The sequence below is a fragment of the Styela clava genome, chromosome 7, assembly GCF_964204865.1.
Source record: "Styela clava chromosome 7, kaStyClav1.hap1.2, whole genome shotgun sequence".
Classification (NCBI taxonomy): domain Eukaryota; kingdom Metazoa; phylum Chordata; class Ascidiacea; order Stolidobranchia; family Styelidae; genus Styela; species Styela clava.
In genome coordinates this window covers 18,193,751-18,211,807 of record NC_135256.1, presented here as the reverse complement: position 1 = coordinate 18,211,807, position 18,057 = coordinate 18,193,751, and the positions used below count along the sequence as shown (strand labels likewise).

The 18,057-nt window shown below is 33.9% G+C and overlaps 1 protein-coding gene across 1 annotated transcript in view; it reads right to left on the bottom strand.

Annotated features, from left to right (window-relative positions):
- Positions 1 to 711: 711 nt before the first annotated feature.
- LOC120327709 (multiple epidermal growth factor-like domains protein 8) overlaps positions 712 to 18,057 on the bottom strand; it is a 46,613-nt gene continuing 29,267 nt past the window's right edge. The window contains exons 35-47 of the mRNA XM_039394052.2: positions 16,440 to 16,638; positions 15,685 to 15,814; positions 15,002 to 15,104; positions 14,037 to 14,186; positions 13,379 to 13,495; positions 12,876 to 12,983; positions 11,880 to 12,127; positions 10,966 to 11,076; positions 10,352 to 10,508; positions 9,094 to 9,387; positions 7,635 to 7,792; positions 6,567 to 6,962; positions 712 to 4,845 (exon numbers count right to left, since the gene is read on the bottom strand). Coding sequence (XP_039249986.2) covers positions 4,041 to 4,845; positions 6,567 to 6,962; positions 7,635 to 7,792; positions 9,094 to 9,387; positions 10,352 to 10,508; positions 10,966 to 11,076; positions 11,880 to 12,127; positions 12,876 to 12,983; positions 13,379 to 13,495; positions 14,037 to 14,186; positions 15,002 to 15,104; positions 15,685 to 15,814; positions 16,440 to 16,638 — 2,976 coding nt within the window. The 3' untranslated portion in view covers positions 712 to 4,040. The remainder of the gene's footprint in view (positions 4,846 to 6,566; positions 6,963 to 7,634; positions 7,793 to 9,093; positions 9,388 to 10,351; positions 10,509 to 10,965; positions 11,077 to 11,879; positions 12,128 to 12,875; positions 12,984 to 13,378; positions 13,496 to 14,036; positions 14,187 to 15,001; positions 15,105 to 15,684; positions 15,815 to 16,439; positions 16,639 to 18,057) is intronic.

Genomic DNA, 18,057 nt, shown 5'->3' with positions numbered 1-18,057 from the left:
TCCATTTCCGTACCTGTCTAGATCGGCTTCTCACCTGGTTTCTTCGAGACAAGGATTTCAATTACCGCCTACCGCCAAGCAATCATATTATGTTCGTTTTAGCTAGGACAAAAAGTAAGATACAAAATATCCGGTACGAAACTGGTAACTCAAACAATTTGCTGTAAGCAACCCATACAATGACTGAATTTTGCGAAAGAGACGTCAAAAACAACTGAAACGATCCAGGCTCGCCTTTTCCCATTGTCGGACACCATTAGAGCTAATATTTCTTTTTATTATTGAATTAAAAGACTTCCTGAAATGCCAAACTGCGCAGAATAAATCTTTTGCATAATCGTTTCATATTGAAACCATCTTCTGGCGCGCAAGTTGAGAAATACAGGTATATTCATCGCCAATTCTCGTCTCTGTCGGGTATCTTTCCAATTATAGGCAACGGATGGGGAGGCGCAATACTTAGATGTTGCATATTCGAGATCCCGTTCAGGCACCTTGCAAGGTAGAAACAAAACATCAACTTCCTCTTCCATCTCATACCCCGATTTCAGCACTCCTATTCATTGAACAAAATTATAAACTATTCAACGTGGCATAGGTACTCGACAATTTAACAAATTCCCCAAACCGCAGACCGCTAATTCCGCTGCCAATTCGACAATTAAAAACCTTTTCAACTTCGACTGAGATTGGCAATAAATGATAAACGACTTTCAATTGTGTCATCTTTTATTCGTACAAAAGTAAATGTAAATTAATAATAATAAAGAAAAAATCTTGATTGTGAATATAAAATAGGTCGCGAGTGCCAGAGCTCAGTTCCCACTAATCGTGCATTGAACATCCATGATATGTGCGTGTGAGAAGAGATCCATACTTGCCCCACACATGGCCGGCGATACAAACAACAAGAAAAAAATACGGGACAAAACAGCACCGCTGTGAGTCGGCGGGAAACTGCGAGACGAGGTTACGCCTCAACGGGGTCTTCGCAGTTTGACGCTAAATTTGCTTTGAAACCTTCGATGCTGTGAGTAAACGTGTCATTGATAATAAAAGAGTAATCAACACCGCCTCGACAAAAGGATCAATGCGCCTTTGACGGGATTAAGTAGTCTTGGCCTAGATATTTTGAAAATAAATACAGACAAATCTCAGCAAGCCAAATAGTAAATCTGGACGCTGTGAGTGTGTAACTTCGCAAAAGGAATCCAAACTTATAACCATTGCAAGTAGGCATGCTCGGGCTATTCAAAAAAGACGTTTATCGACCGACTATACTTAGATGTATAGCAATTTTTTCATACTGATATTGCTGTCAGAAGACCACATTAATAATATGGTGGATTTTTCAAAAACCACAAGCCCTTAAAATAATGGCAATCACATTTTCAATGAAAATCTAAAATTTATCATTAACCCATAAAATATTTAAATAATCATCATGACTTTTTAATTATTTTATTCTAAGACACAAACCATGTTTAATAGACCAGCTATAGATTTCGGTTACCAGCCGACAAAGCAATGTTTTATATCACCCAAATGGAAAATATAAACCAATATGAATGATTGTTTCGAAGTGCATAAATATGCAAGAAAAAATGAATCAAAGACATTGTTCTTTCTAATAGTCGGCACTTTGATGGGAATATCATATCCAAATTGACCAACTCCTAATACATATTGATGTATGACAGATGACAGCAGCAGAGTGGATTTCGTAATTGTATGAATTCAATGGTTAACAAAAATGAAATAAAAACATTTCCATGATGGTTAGCTTGATATTATAGAAAAGGAATATCGATGCAGCAAACAGTACTGAGCAATATTGAATAATCATAAAAGTAATATACAAACATTGCATACAGTGTGAGTTAGTTGATTTTGCAAAGTATGAATACTGTAATAATTTCACTAGAAAATCTTTTGATCTAATTTGAAAGCTTGAAGTCTGCTGACCTGGGTGTTACATACATCAACGACAAATTGTCAACAATTAATCGAGTGAAATTTGCAATATATCACTTACACCAGGGGTCGGCAACCATTTGTCGCTCGCGGGCCAAAATAAGGGTTGCAAGTCATTGGCGGGCCACACATATTTTTAGAAATTGAAAACCAAACGGATGATATTTTTTATAATAAAAATGAAGGAGGGATACATCTCTCGAATAGAATATATATTTATTCCCTCATTGCATTTTTGGCGCCATTGACCCCTTTGCACTTAGCATCAACTTTTTGCGTTTTGTTGCCATTTGTCTAATTATCATCTAATTAAAGTCTCATTAAACGAGTAATTGTGTATTTTATACTTGCTAGATTATAATATAATTTAGTCTGCACACATCTCGCAATGAATTTTGCAACGTGAAAAATATAATCGTCACAACAGCTGTTTTGTTACCATAATTCAGTGAAGCGTCGCGGGCTGGATTATGTTACGGCCCTAGGTTGCCGACCCCTGACTTACAGTATGGTAAAAGGGATAGAAAGACATACCAAACTATTATTATAAATGATTGTTTTCAAACATTATTGCAAAACCAGTCAAAACCAGTTTCATCACAAAATCCAGTTCTTTTATAATTAGTCATTTGTATGTTACAAATGAAGTCAGTGATGGGATTTGAAATTTTAAGAACAGGTTCTCTTTTGTATCTGAAAGAGGTTTGGATTAAATTTGAAATTTTAAGAACAGGTTCTCTTTTGTATTCGAAGTAGGTTCACCATGCACAAAACCCTATAGATTCATAAAAACAGAACGGGGTTTGCAGATTATCACAAGATTCCAGAATAGATTCAAACAGGTTTGTGACCTGAATGCTAACACTGGATGAAGTGCCAATGGAAAGAGTGAAAAATGAACAAATAATATTACAAAGCATATTACAGTAATGCAATAGCGCTGATTAAATATAAATTTGTTTTTAATACACCACTCCAACTGTTTGACAAGTGCTTCAGTGTGACAACAAAAATAATTCCAGAGATTTTGGGATATTGTGAAAACGACTTCATATATAAGCTTGATTGTACATTGCATCATTTCACTTAAACTATTTGATTTGAAAACATAGTAACACCCGTCTAATTAAACGAAGGTGTGGTAGACGGAATAATAACTAAATAAAATAGATTATACAAATGCCGACTGCAATATTGAAGATGTTACTCAACAAGAAAATTTCTGCATTTAATGATTAATTTAAAAGAACAAAAAATGATAAAAAATTTGTCATAGGTAAAATGTATCTGAGTATGATCATTAGTCAACTGCAATATAAGTATTTAATGGCTTCTCAAAGCAATACATAAGCAAGTAATCAAGATGAGTTATTTCCAAGCATTATGCTAAAAATGGCAAGAATTTTTAAACAGAAACTGCAGTATGATTGAAAATGGGTGGTAATGTCTGAAATATAAATATTTAATGAGTTTAGTTTACAAAAAATCTCAACTGTATGTATATCTAAACAATTGTTTTCAACATTTGAGTTATTAAAAAATTAGGTAATATAATCCTAACTATCCACTTTTAAGTAGGGTTACTAACTAAATTCAAAAGAAAATCAAACAAATAAAATACAAATATTATTTTTTTAAATACCAATTTTACTGTTAAAGTGGCATTGTAGAAAAAAAAAACATTCAATTTCGAATTTCGTATAAAACCAAATTGATTATACATCTGTATGTGATGGAATTACACGGAAAAATCGATAAATTTTATTTATTTACAGTGCAGCATGGAGCAAAAATGAAAGAGACTGCGATTTAAAATTAATCAGACATTGGCTAAAAATATATGGCAACACAACAATTGCAAATACTGGCATCTAAACAGACACTTGAAAACAAAACAATAAATAACAAGAAAATTGGCAAGAAAAAGTAAAACTAAAAAAGAAATTGAGGGATGTGTATTATGCTGTTGAGTTTGTACGAGCCGATGAAATTGGCGTGTGGTTTAACACCCACAGCATTTACCATATGTGTTATCTCGTACAAAAGTTAGATTAGAATTAAACATTTCATAACATTTTTGACCTTCTTGATTTAAAATGAGGTTTTGAAACTTGAGTGTCATTGCTAAATGTAGGACAAATCATATTTCTTGTTGTTACAAGCGCCGATCCTAAACACGCTAATTTGTGAGCAGGAGCTTGCGAACCCCCAGGAAGTTGCAGCAGAACCGTGTTCACTGATGCAAATCCGTTTTCCGTAATTTCACAAGCTAACGGACTTGGCTTTATATGAGTAGTAGTTTCATCTTTAGATGAGGTTTTGGAAGCGTGCTTTTTGCCTTTAGTACTGAACCTGCCCCTCGACTGTTTAGGGTCAGATTTTTGACTCGTTTTAGAAGATAAAGTATTTGTTTTACAGCGATCAGTGGAAGACTTTCGTTTTGGTTGAAACTTTTTTAAACTATTGGATCCTGGTTCTGGAAGATTTGGTGTCGAGCGATATTTAGTCCGCGGCTCGAACGCGGTTTCAGTTGGTTCATCATTGCTGGGTGAAATAGGTGGCATTGTTTTTCTTTTACTAGAAGTTTGAATCTTCCCGTTTTTACCCAGACTAACGATGGTATCCATACCATCAATATATGGATGAAGAAAAGTAGTCGATTTCACAGGACTCGGCGTCCTACTCCCACTACTTGAAGACAAAGGTGATATCTGCCCCATCCTCTCTCCGACAGTATATTCCGTTAAGTACGTATTAGCGGAATTAAGTAGAGGTATTTTATTGGAAGAATCTTCTCCGTCACCATGTGATGGTACAACCAATAACTGGTCAGTCGAGTCGCAAGAAAAATCAGTGCCTTGAGATAGTGACCTGCCAAAAAAAGAACATATAGATCTTGCATTTTCAAATTTTTACAAATGTTTTCACTATTTTTGACTTAATTGCCATTGCAAGTTAATGATGCTGGGTGCTCACCATCATCAATATATGTTAGACCAAATAAATTTCAATCCTTGATAAAATTTATTTGCTTCCTACGAATCTGTGGCCGTTTGTCTAGAGATGTGTTCTGGCCAAAAGGTATAAAGCGATATCAATGAAACTTTTGTTCCAATACATTGTGGGGAAAAAACTGCATGATCAGGATTTTAGTAAACTTCAATATTTTTCTACTTATCAAGATAGTTACATACAGAAAACATACTGAACACGGTACCCATATCATGATATAAATCTAATATCAATTCAAATTACTGTATTAAGGATGTGCTCTCACTTTATCCACATCTATGATGAATAATCTCAGAAATATAAAGAAAGAGCTATCCTTATTCATTTGCCAATTTGTCAAAGATCAAACATTCTTCAAGACAATTCAATCTACCAATATCTTCTTGAAACAAAAGACTGATAACGACAACAGTGGAAAAATCTGAATACAAGAATAACTTGCGAATAAGAATTCAACATCTCATTTCTCTACCCTACAACGCTAATATAAACTCACTCGCTTTACCTTATTCCCGACCTCACAATTAGCAAAATTTCATAGTATATCCTTGGCATTCCACATCACCTCCTTTTCTTCTTTAATACACAATTACATGAATTAGTTATTGATCATTTCCACCTGCTCTGCATTTTGTAATCGTTAAAAATCGTAAGCTTCGCACTGACCTGTCTAATTTTTAGCCTCCGACTGGGCCCAACTTTTGTATAAGGTAATTATTTTGCAATGTGCAATCAAAGAGGTACCTTTTAGTACCTTTTTTATATTGTAGAGGCGCTCAGCTCACATGGGAAAAATACATACTCTTTTATTGCTGAAAGATTGAGCAATGGCCACATTCTCACCTCTTGCCTCTTCCCAGATGAGAGGATGGTACTATTATAAGCAGGTTGCTTTATCATAGCACAATAGGTCAACAGAGTTTTCCCCTCAAAAATATATTTGTTCTATAAGTCACTACAAGACTATAACAATAACATAATACAAGAAAAGAATCTCTGGCTTGAACGTTTAACCAGTTAATGACCATGCCAATGTTTACGCATGTTATACATAGATTGCTATAATTTGTTTGTTACTTTATGGTTAACTGTCTCGCCCAAATGTCTCGTACCTCATACTTGTTTATATATTTTCTATGAAATTAGTTTAGCGGTGCTATGCTCATTTAGTTCGGATTATCTATTTCTAAGTTCTTTACTATTGGATCCATCTGTTCTGACAGCGTCTATTTCAAATGTATGTAAATGGTAATTTTCTGATACGCTTCATACCATTCTGCTTACAGTTGGCAATACACATGTTGTGGAGCAGCCCTAAATATCAAACCTACTGTCTATATGGCAAACAGATAGGCCTCTACGGAAGAGGCAATTCAAATGGCGCTGGGTCGATACACACAATTATAATGGTGAATTTTGTATGAACATTTTGATTGGTTGTTAGGTCACTATGTCTGACCAATATCTGGAATGAATTGACTGGTCATATTATTAGTTGTTGGGGCATAAGAAAGAAAGTTGTTTTATCTGTCAACTGGTAGAAATCCAAAAACTAACCAGATAAAAAGACAAAAACATACTTGGTAATTGAAGTAGCTTGGCGTTCATCTTCGTCATGTGGTGGAATACAATGTGGATCCAATTCCAACGACAGATGACCGACACCTTTTCTGACAGATATTTGACCGGAATGACGATGCTGTAATGATTCTCGATTCGGCGAAGTCGGCAGAGAAGAAGAGCTAGGTCCGATGATGTTAACACCAGATGTTCCCGCTACATCGTCGCTGGCGTTAGGACAACTTGGTTCAATGAAAATTGGACAAGATCGAGCTTGAAACAACTGTGTTGTCGTATCAGAAATGATCGAGCTTGTTCTGGTTTCCAATGGCTTGTTGAATTTGCCTTTTCGTGTGTAGAACAGTGGTTCAGGTATGTAGTTGTCAAGCATCACATAGATAGTAGCGAATGGCCGACTGAAAAGCAATGCATTGCACGTCAGTCCTTACCGATATAATAACATTAGAATAAATTTAAAATCGAAAATTTATAGTACCGGTAATTACCATTCTTGAACATGGAACATTTGAGCAGTATACAAAAATATTTGTATTGGTTGATTCACTGAATAGCTAATAGGTGAATATTGGAGTGATCAATGAAGTGTTTTATCTCCCTTCTGGATGTCCATATCCAAACTTTCAAATGTTTATAAAATGTCTTGTGATTCATTTTCAAAACTTTCAAATGAATCTTTTTACAGCAAAATCATGAGCTGCAGTTAATTCTAAATTTAATCCAACCGAATCCTTAGGAATCCCCTACACCTATTGATGTAAACGTGTACATTGCTGTAGCGGTCATAGTCAGGACTTCATCCTCCAACCATAACCATGTACAGTATTCAAAATGAGGAAATGGAAAGCTAAGAGATTTGTTTCACAAGATGATTCACCTCACTTATCAGCTCATCTCTCACCACATATACGGTAAAATAGGATTTTCACTATTTTGGGCACATTTCATAAAGATTTTATTAACCAAACCCCAAAATAAAAATTTTTAATTTACACTGGCAGATGATAGCGTACTAGACAGCCCATACAAAAAAATGACATACACCCTGTTTTGTCAAATATCAAACTCACCTAGCCATATGCTGCATTTCGATATGACGTGCATGCATTGCTTGGCGAATGTCCATAACTTGTTTTACTTTCCATGTTACGATACATATTGCCAAGAATAGGAAGAAACAGGAGAAGAAAACGGAGAAAAACACAAACAAATCGATGTGAGTTTGATCCTGCGGAAAGAAAATGTAAAAATTGACATTATATAAATATAGAGTTTTTCTTCGATATTAGAAATAGGAGAGGATTATTGCATTTGTCCTGAAAAGAGGGAAAGTCTAAAAAACAGCTTTTAAAATCAGATTACCAGTCCATGTCAGGTTATGGGATTAGTTGGCCAGTTATATGTTTCAGATGCATAGACTTGATAGCAAAGGAAGTCATAACAGACCAGTGGTTATGGAATGATACTACGAAGGGGAATCGACCAGTGAACCCACGCATGGTAATCAGAGGTGCGATGGCCGATGGCAAGTGCATTCCTTTCGCTTAGCATACGGCACCATACCAAGTTATTTATTTTAGATATTCCTGTAGGCTGTAGCGCTGTTCTACACTTTGGATTCTATCATTATTATATTATTTTCCTTTGTGTTGTAACCACTGGTTATCGTCAAGTGACAACAGACTGCATTTGCTACAAGGTGTTGCGAGAGTAGGAAGGTAGTTCTGTCAAGATTGGCTGTACTCAGGCACTATCTAATTTTATTGTTTAGGTTAAGATGTATTTTTCATTTCCTAAAGCCATATATTTTGTTATTACAAATATACTGTCATAACAAGCTTTAATATAATACACGTTAAGGATTTATTAATCTTGTCCATTAGTAAAATACTGTAACACAACGAAAATTTTTGATGTCAATAATGTGCTGTAGATTTGTGGAAATACTTCAATTCATTCACTCCAATAAAAGCAAATTTGATTCTGGGAAATACAGAGTTTCCAAGATGGAAAAGAATTCCTCCCCGGTGAGAAATCTTATTGTTTTAAGGTGGAGAATATTACATTTACGTGTAGTATTAACAATATTCCATACTGACTTAGTATAAGTAAAAGCTACTTATGTACACATTAAAAGATGTTCAAAATGCACAAAAGCCAGAGAGCAAGTTAAGCATATCTCTAGCTAATGATCCAATGAGAATTGAAAAATGAATGAAGTGCATCGTGAGAATAAAAAGTTTTGAAATAGGCTAGGAAGGAATGAATCAAAAAAATTTGGGAACAACTGAACTAACATAAACACGGAGAGAAAGAAGCAGTAGTTTGTTGTAAGCCACTCGAATCAATTACACAACATTAATATTATATTGTTTTATTTATTTCTAAAAATTACATTTTTTCCCAGTAATGTGAGTTCTGTGTCAATAATATCATGATAAGATGTTTCAACTTTCAATGAATGAAAAAAATGATACAAAATAATATAAAAAAGAATATATATCGATTAAAAAATAATTCATTTCTTACTTGTCTGAACACCAGTTGTCCTGCAGATTTATCCAAAACTTTATACTCGATCACTTTTGACGGAGAGCGCTTATCTCTGTGCCGATCTTCTTCAACAATGGTTGATTGGTCACTACGAATCGGTTCTTGAGATTGTCGTCCGAGTAATATGACATAAAATTTTGCAGTTTTTAAATCAAACTCAGTGTGACGAATTGATATAACAAGCCTGTTTAAAACTCTTTCAACGATAAGAGCTGTGTTTCGAGGCAGAGATGCAAAAGAGTTGAATTCAGTAGCATTGGTCACACTTAACTGAAAAATTATAAAAAAGGGTGTTAGAGGCCTTCAAATAACCTAGGATTTAGAATAGAATTGTGCTGTCTAGGATGTTAACCAAAATCAAGAATTGAATTGAACAAGTAAAAATGTAAGTAAAATAATAGTAAGTAATAATGTACATAAATAATGGTTCACATTTGATGGATTAGTTTTCAATAGAGAAAATATAACAATCAATATAAAAGAACATGTGACATGTCGATAAAAAAGAATAAATATGGCTGATTCAAATGGGTCAGCATCTCAAAGAAATAGAAGTTGAAGGATTTAGAATTAATGGCAATTGTCAAATTAAGTCATAGAATCTGGCCATTTCCAATTTTCACCTATTGCGCACCTATCATTATATCCTCCGTAAAAGCAAGAAAAAATTTCACTTCGTAAAATTTGGTTGAAAAATTACCAATTTTTCCATAAAGTAATAATTATAAAGTTAAAACCGTTACAAGGTGCACAATTTTTGATGACATCATTGTACACATAAAATGAACCCCATAGAGCTGAATAAATAAAGATAATAACATTCTAGCGAAAAATAAAATCTTTGACTAGTGAAAATTTTAAAGAAATTGTTCCAGTAGTTAATGAGAGAAGTGCCTTTTTCATATGAATAAGAAGAAAAATACTAAGAACAACAACAACATAATACCAAAACGATCCATGTAGGCCTACACTTCGTAACATTATAAAATATACCAACAAGAACAACATAATACCAAAACGATCCATACGTACACTTTGTGCCCAATAATTGTTTAATAAACATACTTGGGTATGAGAGTCAATAGAAGTAGAAAAAAATTTCTTTTATTGACAATGAATTTTAGTCTGAGCCAAGTCTGTAAATTTGATATAGGTGAAAATCAAAAATAAACATCTTCGACTATCTCAAAAACAAAATAAATATAAAATGTTTTTAACTATTTCTCATACATACTTTTAATTTTTTATCAAGAGCTGGTTCGTCAGCAAGTAATTCCATATCATTCTCTAGTGAATCGTTTGATACTTCGTCATCAGATTCCCACGATGCTCCTTGAAAATTACCATTCTTATATGACCTTTCCATTCGGTTAATTTCATCAGACAAAGATCTAAGACAGATTAGTAATGAACAAATAAATGACAATAATTTGAAAATACATGAAAACCATACAAATTACACACTTTGAACACCCATTTCCTATTTCAACAAATAATTGCCATTCTTTGATAGCTTTCTTTTCATAAAAGCCAAGCAAAAAAAATTTAACATTGATAATTCCTTTATATTTCAGGAAGGGAAATTGATAACAAGTTGTATTGGGGTACTAAGATATTGTATAATAAACTGCAGGTCCTGCGGTCCTTTCCTTTTCTACTTCGGATTCGTGTGCGGCCGACATCACAAGTATGCTTGTACGAGATCATATTAAAATGAGAAATAAGAATAACATGCTATTCTTGAGTTTTATTAGCTAGTTCCCTTCTATTACCATATATTTAATAAAGAAATATAATCATGATAAAGAGCCCAAAATGTGTAATTATATTGAAAAACTTTTCTCTCACCCTGCTGGTGCGTCATCATTTTCATTTCTGTCCAGAGAACGTCTATTGCGTTTTTCTATAATAAAATTTTCGTTCGGAACAACTTTGTGTTTCTTTGAATTCTTATCAGTTCTGTAAAAAACTTTTGTTTAAGAACAGTACTGTTGCACACAACTTTATCTTGACTTAGTATGTATAACAACTCAATTTCTTGACTATGTTGGCATCGCAATTTTGAGATTTTGGATTTGATAACGGGTCAGTTTACTATTTTATTCAGATCCATCAAGTCACTAAGTCCAAAATGAATTTCAGAATTCCAATGGTGATAAACTGAGGTCAAATTTTTTGACAGAAACTGAGAGCATTCTCCACAGAAAAATAAAAAAAGCCTTTTCCATTCGCCAAAGTTCTTGGAAGTCAGAATCCCCTTCAAACTGGAGCCAAGAGCCAGAATCAAAAGTAAAGTCATTACTGATGACTTGTGAGTTTAGAGTGAAGTGCAAATTTTCTCTAATTCAAAAATCCTTCAAGAACCACCATAATTCAACATAGCTCTTCTACCTAACTATAGCACTTAAGCTAATGCAGATAGACTACTTCTATACCAGGAGTAGGCCAAGTTTTTTTTTTTATTTTGGCAAAGGGCCGCATTGAGAAAAGTACCCAATTTTTTCATAGGACCACATTATACAGTTATTGATTTTTTTGTTGAAATTGAACATTGACATTTTTGAACCGGACATTAATTATATTAAAAACATTGAAAATATCTAAACTAGAATGGTTAACGATTGATAGTTTTGATATTTGAAATCTAACTTTTGAATGTAGTGTAATTTTCACAACTTTCTCCTCAAAACGCATGCAAACTGAGGGCCTCAATTTGTCCATTTCTGTTTTACACTTATTTCAAATGCCTTGTAAATACTTACAACACACGGAAAGCTGCAGGGTCATCACTTAAAAACAAGCTCAATTCTCCAAAAGTAACATCGACCATAATTCTAATGTCAACATTAGTGTATTTCGGGTTGAGAGCAAACAAGATAGCCTGCCCTGCTGGAAGTACATGCCTCGTTTCTCCAAGTGTATTTACTGTTTGTCCATTAGATCCATAATCAATAGCAGGACATGAGGAAGGAGAATCAATGCTGAAACACATGTCATCTTCCATAGCAACCTGTAAATAGGATATTGAATGACATGGGATATTATACAAAATTATAAATAAAACCCAAATTCCTCTTTTTCCCTACAGGGTGCCCCCTCAAAAAATAGACGTCATAAATTTTAATAATTACTTCAACAATAAGGAAATTTTCTCAACACTTGAACTTCTGTTTGTGTATGATTGTACCCAAAAGTTACAATAACCTAGGATGCTTTGTACAAAAGTTATATTCTCTCCAGAATATGTTCCAAATGACCAGAGTTCCTTTTTTCGAGTCATTCTTTATTTGTCTAATCAACAAAATTGCCACCTTTTCCAGGCTGCAGGCAAACAATTGGTAGAATAAAGACAAAACAGAATGATATCCGGGAAAAGAAAGTAAATATGATGTCAGCTCGCAACACAGAATGATATATTTAATTTATTCTCCGGGAAAATAAAGTAGATACGGTATGTCAGCTCGCAGCCCCCACGTCTGGTCACTATTTTAGGTTGGGTATTGGATAAGGTAACAGATTTCAGTATTTATTAATGTGCATAAACTCGGATGCTGAAGTAAGAGTAAGCTGTAAACAGTTTAAGTATATGTGTGAACCTCTCTGCTATAGAAATCCTTTTGCAAGCAATCATTCCCCATTGTATTGGAAGCTACAAACCCAAAGATGAGATCAAAATTGATTGATGTATTCTCTCACTATTTTATTCAATGTTAAGCTTTATTTAAAATCGGACCTCAAACAAATGCAAAAGTAAATACCTGTCTATAGCAATGGCCACCATTCTTTGGTTCTCCTTGATAAGTTGGAGAACATTTATCACATTGTTTTGTCCAGCAATAACTTGGATATGAATCTTGAGCACTCGTCTGAAAAAGCAAAATATAAATGTTGAGGCATTGACAAATATATATCTGATGAGGATGACATTATAGAAATAGGAATTTGGGGTAATTTAATTTAATATTCTGAGCAGGTAAGTGAAATTTGACTTTTCTGACAATTTTTTGGCTAAAAATTATGATTTTTTGTTTTAAATATTTTGTATATATGTATATATAATAAATGTATACACATAATTAGAATTATACTCAAACATTTGATTATTACTGTGTTGTATTAATGTTTGACATGAACTCATGAGTTTCTACATAATGCACTACCTGTTATGCTCGAATAGAAAATAGCAAAACACCCTGTAATATATCATATATCAAACCCATGCTATGATAACAATAACATACAGAAAATTTTTAATACTTACAAGGCACTTGGTGTCAGATGATGTTGTATGATTTTGACATTTACAAGATCCACCAGTCTTTCTATCACATATTTCACTGTGACCATTACATTGGCATTTGTGGCAAAGACCTTTGAGCTGTAAAAAAATGGCGGCTAGTTAAAATGATCAACGTCAATAATAAAGCAACATTTATGACTTTATGAGAACTCTTAATATAGAGATCAAGATAGAAATGCTCAAATATATGAATACGGGGGACTCGCTCCAGTCCCGAAACGGAGAGCACAGATAATCTGTGAAACCCAAAAACGGATAATCTGAGCACAGAGTTTGCTGAAAAAATTGCTGAGAAGAGTCTGAGATAGTTAATCGTGATAATATGAAAAGCCATATAGAGCATAGTCATAACGCCAAGAGCACTCAAGTTCAAGTACGATAATTTTACTCTGAATTAGGCCATGTACAAGATGCCACTGATATCTAGCAATGAATTAGCAAATACAATTTTTGGAACAACAGGAAACTTTCAGGTTTGCCATTGCTTACCCAATTTATTACTGTCATTGTGAGACGGTGGGCATCGGAATTAAAAGCCGTTTTCAAATAGCTGTTGAGAATGCTCAGTTAAGCATCATATGAAAATCACACATCAAATTAGATGTTCATAATATGTTACCATGAAATATCCATCTTTACATTCTTGGCATCGATCACCCTGACTATAATCTTTGCATTTTATGCAGATAACATCATCTAATGTTGGTCCCCTCAATGCAATAGGAGAAGATTTTGAAACACAACTTTCAGATCTTCCATTGCAAACTTCCTAAAGTTGAAATATACGGATTGGTAATACACTAAAAACTCATTGTAAAATAGGTGTATCAAAAATGATTTTTATGTGAGATAAAAAAAAGGATAGGAATACAGGATTTGAGGAAAAAATAAGAAAATAAGACAAGAATCTGGTTCATGTGAAACACCTTAATCGCAGCGAATAGTCCAGCAACAATCTCATTCATAACACGAAGTATATACCGGTAATTCCTAAATACAAGTTTACTATTCAAAACTAAGGGTATTTTAAACCTATGTAGAAAACTGGATCCAAACCCTTCTTACAATACGGTTGCGACCAAGAGAACAAGTGATGATTACATTCATCTTAATATACTGGAATGAAAGTTTAGACCAGGTCAGAACAGTACAGGGGACAAACCATACCACAACACCATCCAGCAAGGAAAGAAAATTTGGACGGAACTACTCAAGTTGACCATAAAACAAGTAATTTAATAAACTCTTGAGCAAAGCTATATCTGAAGGAACATCTCATACTCAGGGAGTCAAATTTTCATTAAAAAGAACACTGCTCAAATATATGGACATGGAAGTCATCTGACATATAAAAGTGTTATCATAGATTATAAAAAATGTTCCTGCGAATAAAAATGAGACAACAAGACAATTGGATGCCCCAGTTCTCGAGAAAATTTGGAAAAACTAAAGTATCAGACGTTTGTCTTAGAGGGTACATTTTTTTTTTAATTAATATTAGTTTATTTTTTTTATCAATATTAGTTTAGCAAAACAATTCATATGCACAGTACGTTTTCAACAGTGTTAACAGGTTTTACTTACTTTACATTTCACACAAGTAATGTTCTTAGTTGGATCTCCGACATAACCAAGTGCGCAAGACTCACATTGATTGCCAACAGTATTGTTGTGACAATGAAGACATCTGAAAGACAGACAAATAGCAAAAATCAGAAAATAATTCTCAAATGAGGGAGGTTGATCGAGGTTATGTTAGGACCAGAAGGTGCACTTCAAACCCATTTCTTCTCAAAAATTGATCGTGCGCCTTATACGTCGGCGCATCTACTTTTTTTTTTAAAAAAACTGTTGCGACATGTGGCCCAATGCGCTTACGTATGAGTAAAAACCCAATCTAAGCAATTTAGTGACAATTCGCCTTATGGTCCGTAGAACTTGGTAGTAGTAATTATTTGAACATGAACTTAATTTTTTTTTCGCATAGGATCAGTTTCTATTCGCTCCCATGATTCAGGTCGCAAAAAAATACAAAACAGGCTGTAGTGTATATTTGACCCAGGCCTTAGCTGTAAACCCTCATGTACCATACGTTTTTTGTATAACAAAGATCTGAATCAGTATACACATGGGTATACAGTATCATCGATTGAATAGCTTGGAGGTATTAAACAATAATAAATTTTTAGCCTTCACATAATAATAAAATTTGAATATTATCAAAATACATCAACCCTATTTCCATATACATTAACCTTGCTACTTACACATTAGGATTTTCAGCATCTTTGCAATTACTATGTCTGTTACATTTACAAGATACATTGCAACTAACTCCTGTATATCCAAACTTGCATCTACAAGTATCTGGTGCAACGCATTCACCTTCGAAACAACCTAGAAAATAATGCAGTAATGAAATATTATACATGATCCCATAATTTAGCTAGAAATTGAAAATAAACTAAATTACTTAAAAAACATATGAAATCAAGACAGAAATATATGGACAAGAACATCAAACGACTAAGGTCATCAAAATTCGAGCCTAGAGGGGGGGACCTGAGGGGTCATGTTCCCCCCCAAAATTTGTAACAATTTCTTTGAATGCAATTTCAATGCATTTGCGGTAAGACATAAATTCATACGCCTTTGCAACACCATTTTGTTCTATTCTTGAACGATTTACCGAAAACCAGACATTTCCTGGCTTGCTATCAATAATTCTCTCAAAATGCACGCTTATATGCCTTGGATAACTTCGACAGCAAAGTACATCTGTGGAGTGATTCTTTGAGGTATTGTTAGATTTATCTGGCTTTGTTTGGAGCAAAAGGCATGAGGTGCGTCGTATCACGACATTAAACAAAAAAAATTAGCACAGCCTTAAATTTTGGACGCGCTACGCTCTTGGTCATAACCAACCTTATATTCTCATATTAAGATGAGGCAGACCCTTTCATCAGTAATTTCTTAATCTTACAAATGTTATCAAAACATAACATAAAACATATCTTGTTACCTTTACTGCAGACCGGTGTACATGGTTTAATGTCTGAAGATCTATTATACCCATCTTGGCATACACATTCGTATCCTTGTCGCAAATCGTTGCAAGTTTCTCGGTTTTCATCATCATTCATGCAATCATTCATTCTGTTTTCACATTCATTTTCAGGAGGACATTCATAATAATACCATGTTCCGTCAGCTTTGGAATCCTAGATATATAGTATAATTTATAATAAAAACATGTACAATGGTTGTACATTAATAATACTCTAGCACAGTGGTTCCTAACTCGGGCTGTCCAAAATCGAATATTTTTTTGATTCGAATTGAACCGAATAATCGAATATTATTGCGCAATCCTAAATTTGTCTCTAATGTACAATAAAAACTTCCTCTTCAATATTGTGATAGCGTATGTGCAGTTATATCTAAATTATTGTAAATATTCTGCATAACTATGTTTCCAAAGTTATAAAAGGAGATCACAAGCCTCCTTGAAGTGGACAAAAAATTAGGGTTTTGAAAATTATCAAGTTTTAAGAGTTGGAAATTGTACAGATTCTTTCAATGCTCGTAGTTGCTATTTTAGTCCCATCATCATTAGTATTATTAACTCAATACTCTTTGTGTAATTTTCAGTATAATGATAAACAACTATTAACCCTGCTAAAACGCTTAATATAGATATAACTGTTGCCCAAAAAATTCAAAATTGCATTTCGGGAACTCACAAATTCAGAGCTAGTTTGATGACATTAATATTTCATGACCATATTGTTGCTGTACAACAGCCATCAACTCACAAGAGTGCAATTATTTGTCATAGTAATAAATGGATGAAACAAAGTATTGCCATTAGAAGAAATTACAAATTCTATTGGAAAAGGATATTGGACCTCCAAAACGTGTCTCAGCCCTGTCCATGTTCCTATGATTACGGACTCAACAGCTACAAATCGATTCTATTTATAGAACTGTCGTTTTTTGGCTGATACAAAATTTGCCTTTTTCTCCTTGTGTTCTCTCAAAAAACGTCATCTTTAAATCACTGTTACCGATAACTTTTCATTTATGACCATGCATGGAATGGATAATTACATGTCACCGGGAAATAGGTGAGACCTTTTCACAGCAAAGAAAGCGATAGAAACATGTTTTTGCTTGCCCGGTGAAAAATGCGGTGCAAAGGTCGTGAGGCGCATTATGTACCAAATTTTAGCGATTCGTAAATTGGCAGAAAAGCGCTTTGAAAAACGAATAATTTGCGATTCGATTTCGATCATTCGGTTCGCTTGGACAGCCCTATAATCCTAATCTTCTTTTCAAGAAAAGAAAATTTTGATAAAAATTGAATTTTGTAAAATATCGCGACCCAAAGATATGCTCAAATACTAAACGCCATATAGCGCATTCATGGCCTCAAAAATAATTACTAATATAAAGGATTATCAATCATTATTACATAACATTCAATTTCAACTAAAATTACTTCAAATTGGGCAGCTGCACCTGTCAGTCATGAGTGAGTTTATGAAATTGAAACTGATTTACAATTTTAAATTATTTTAAAATAAATATTTATTTTTTCGTGGAATTGGAATTTTGCAGTATTGGAGCACTAATTGTGC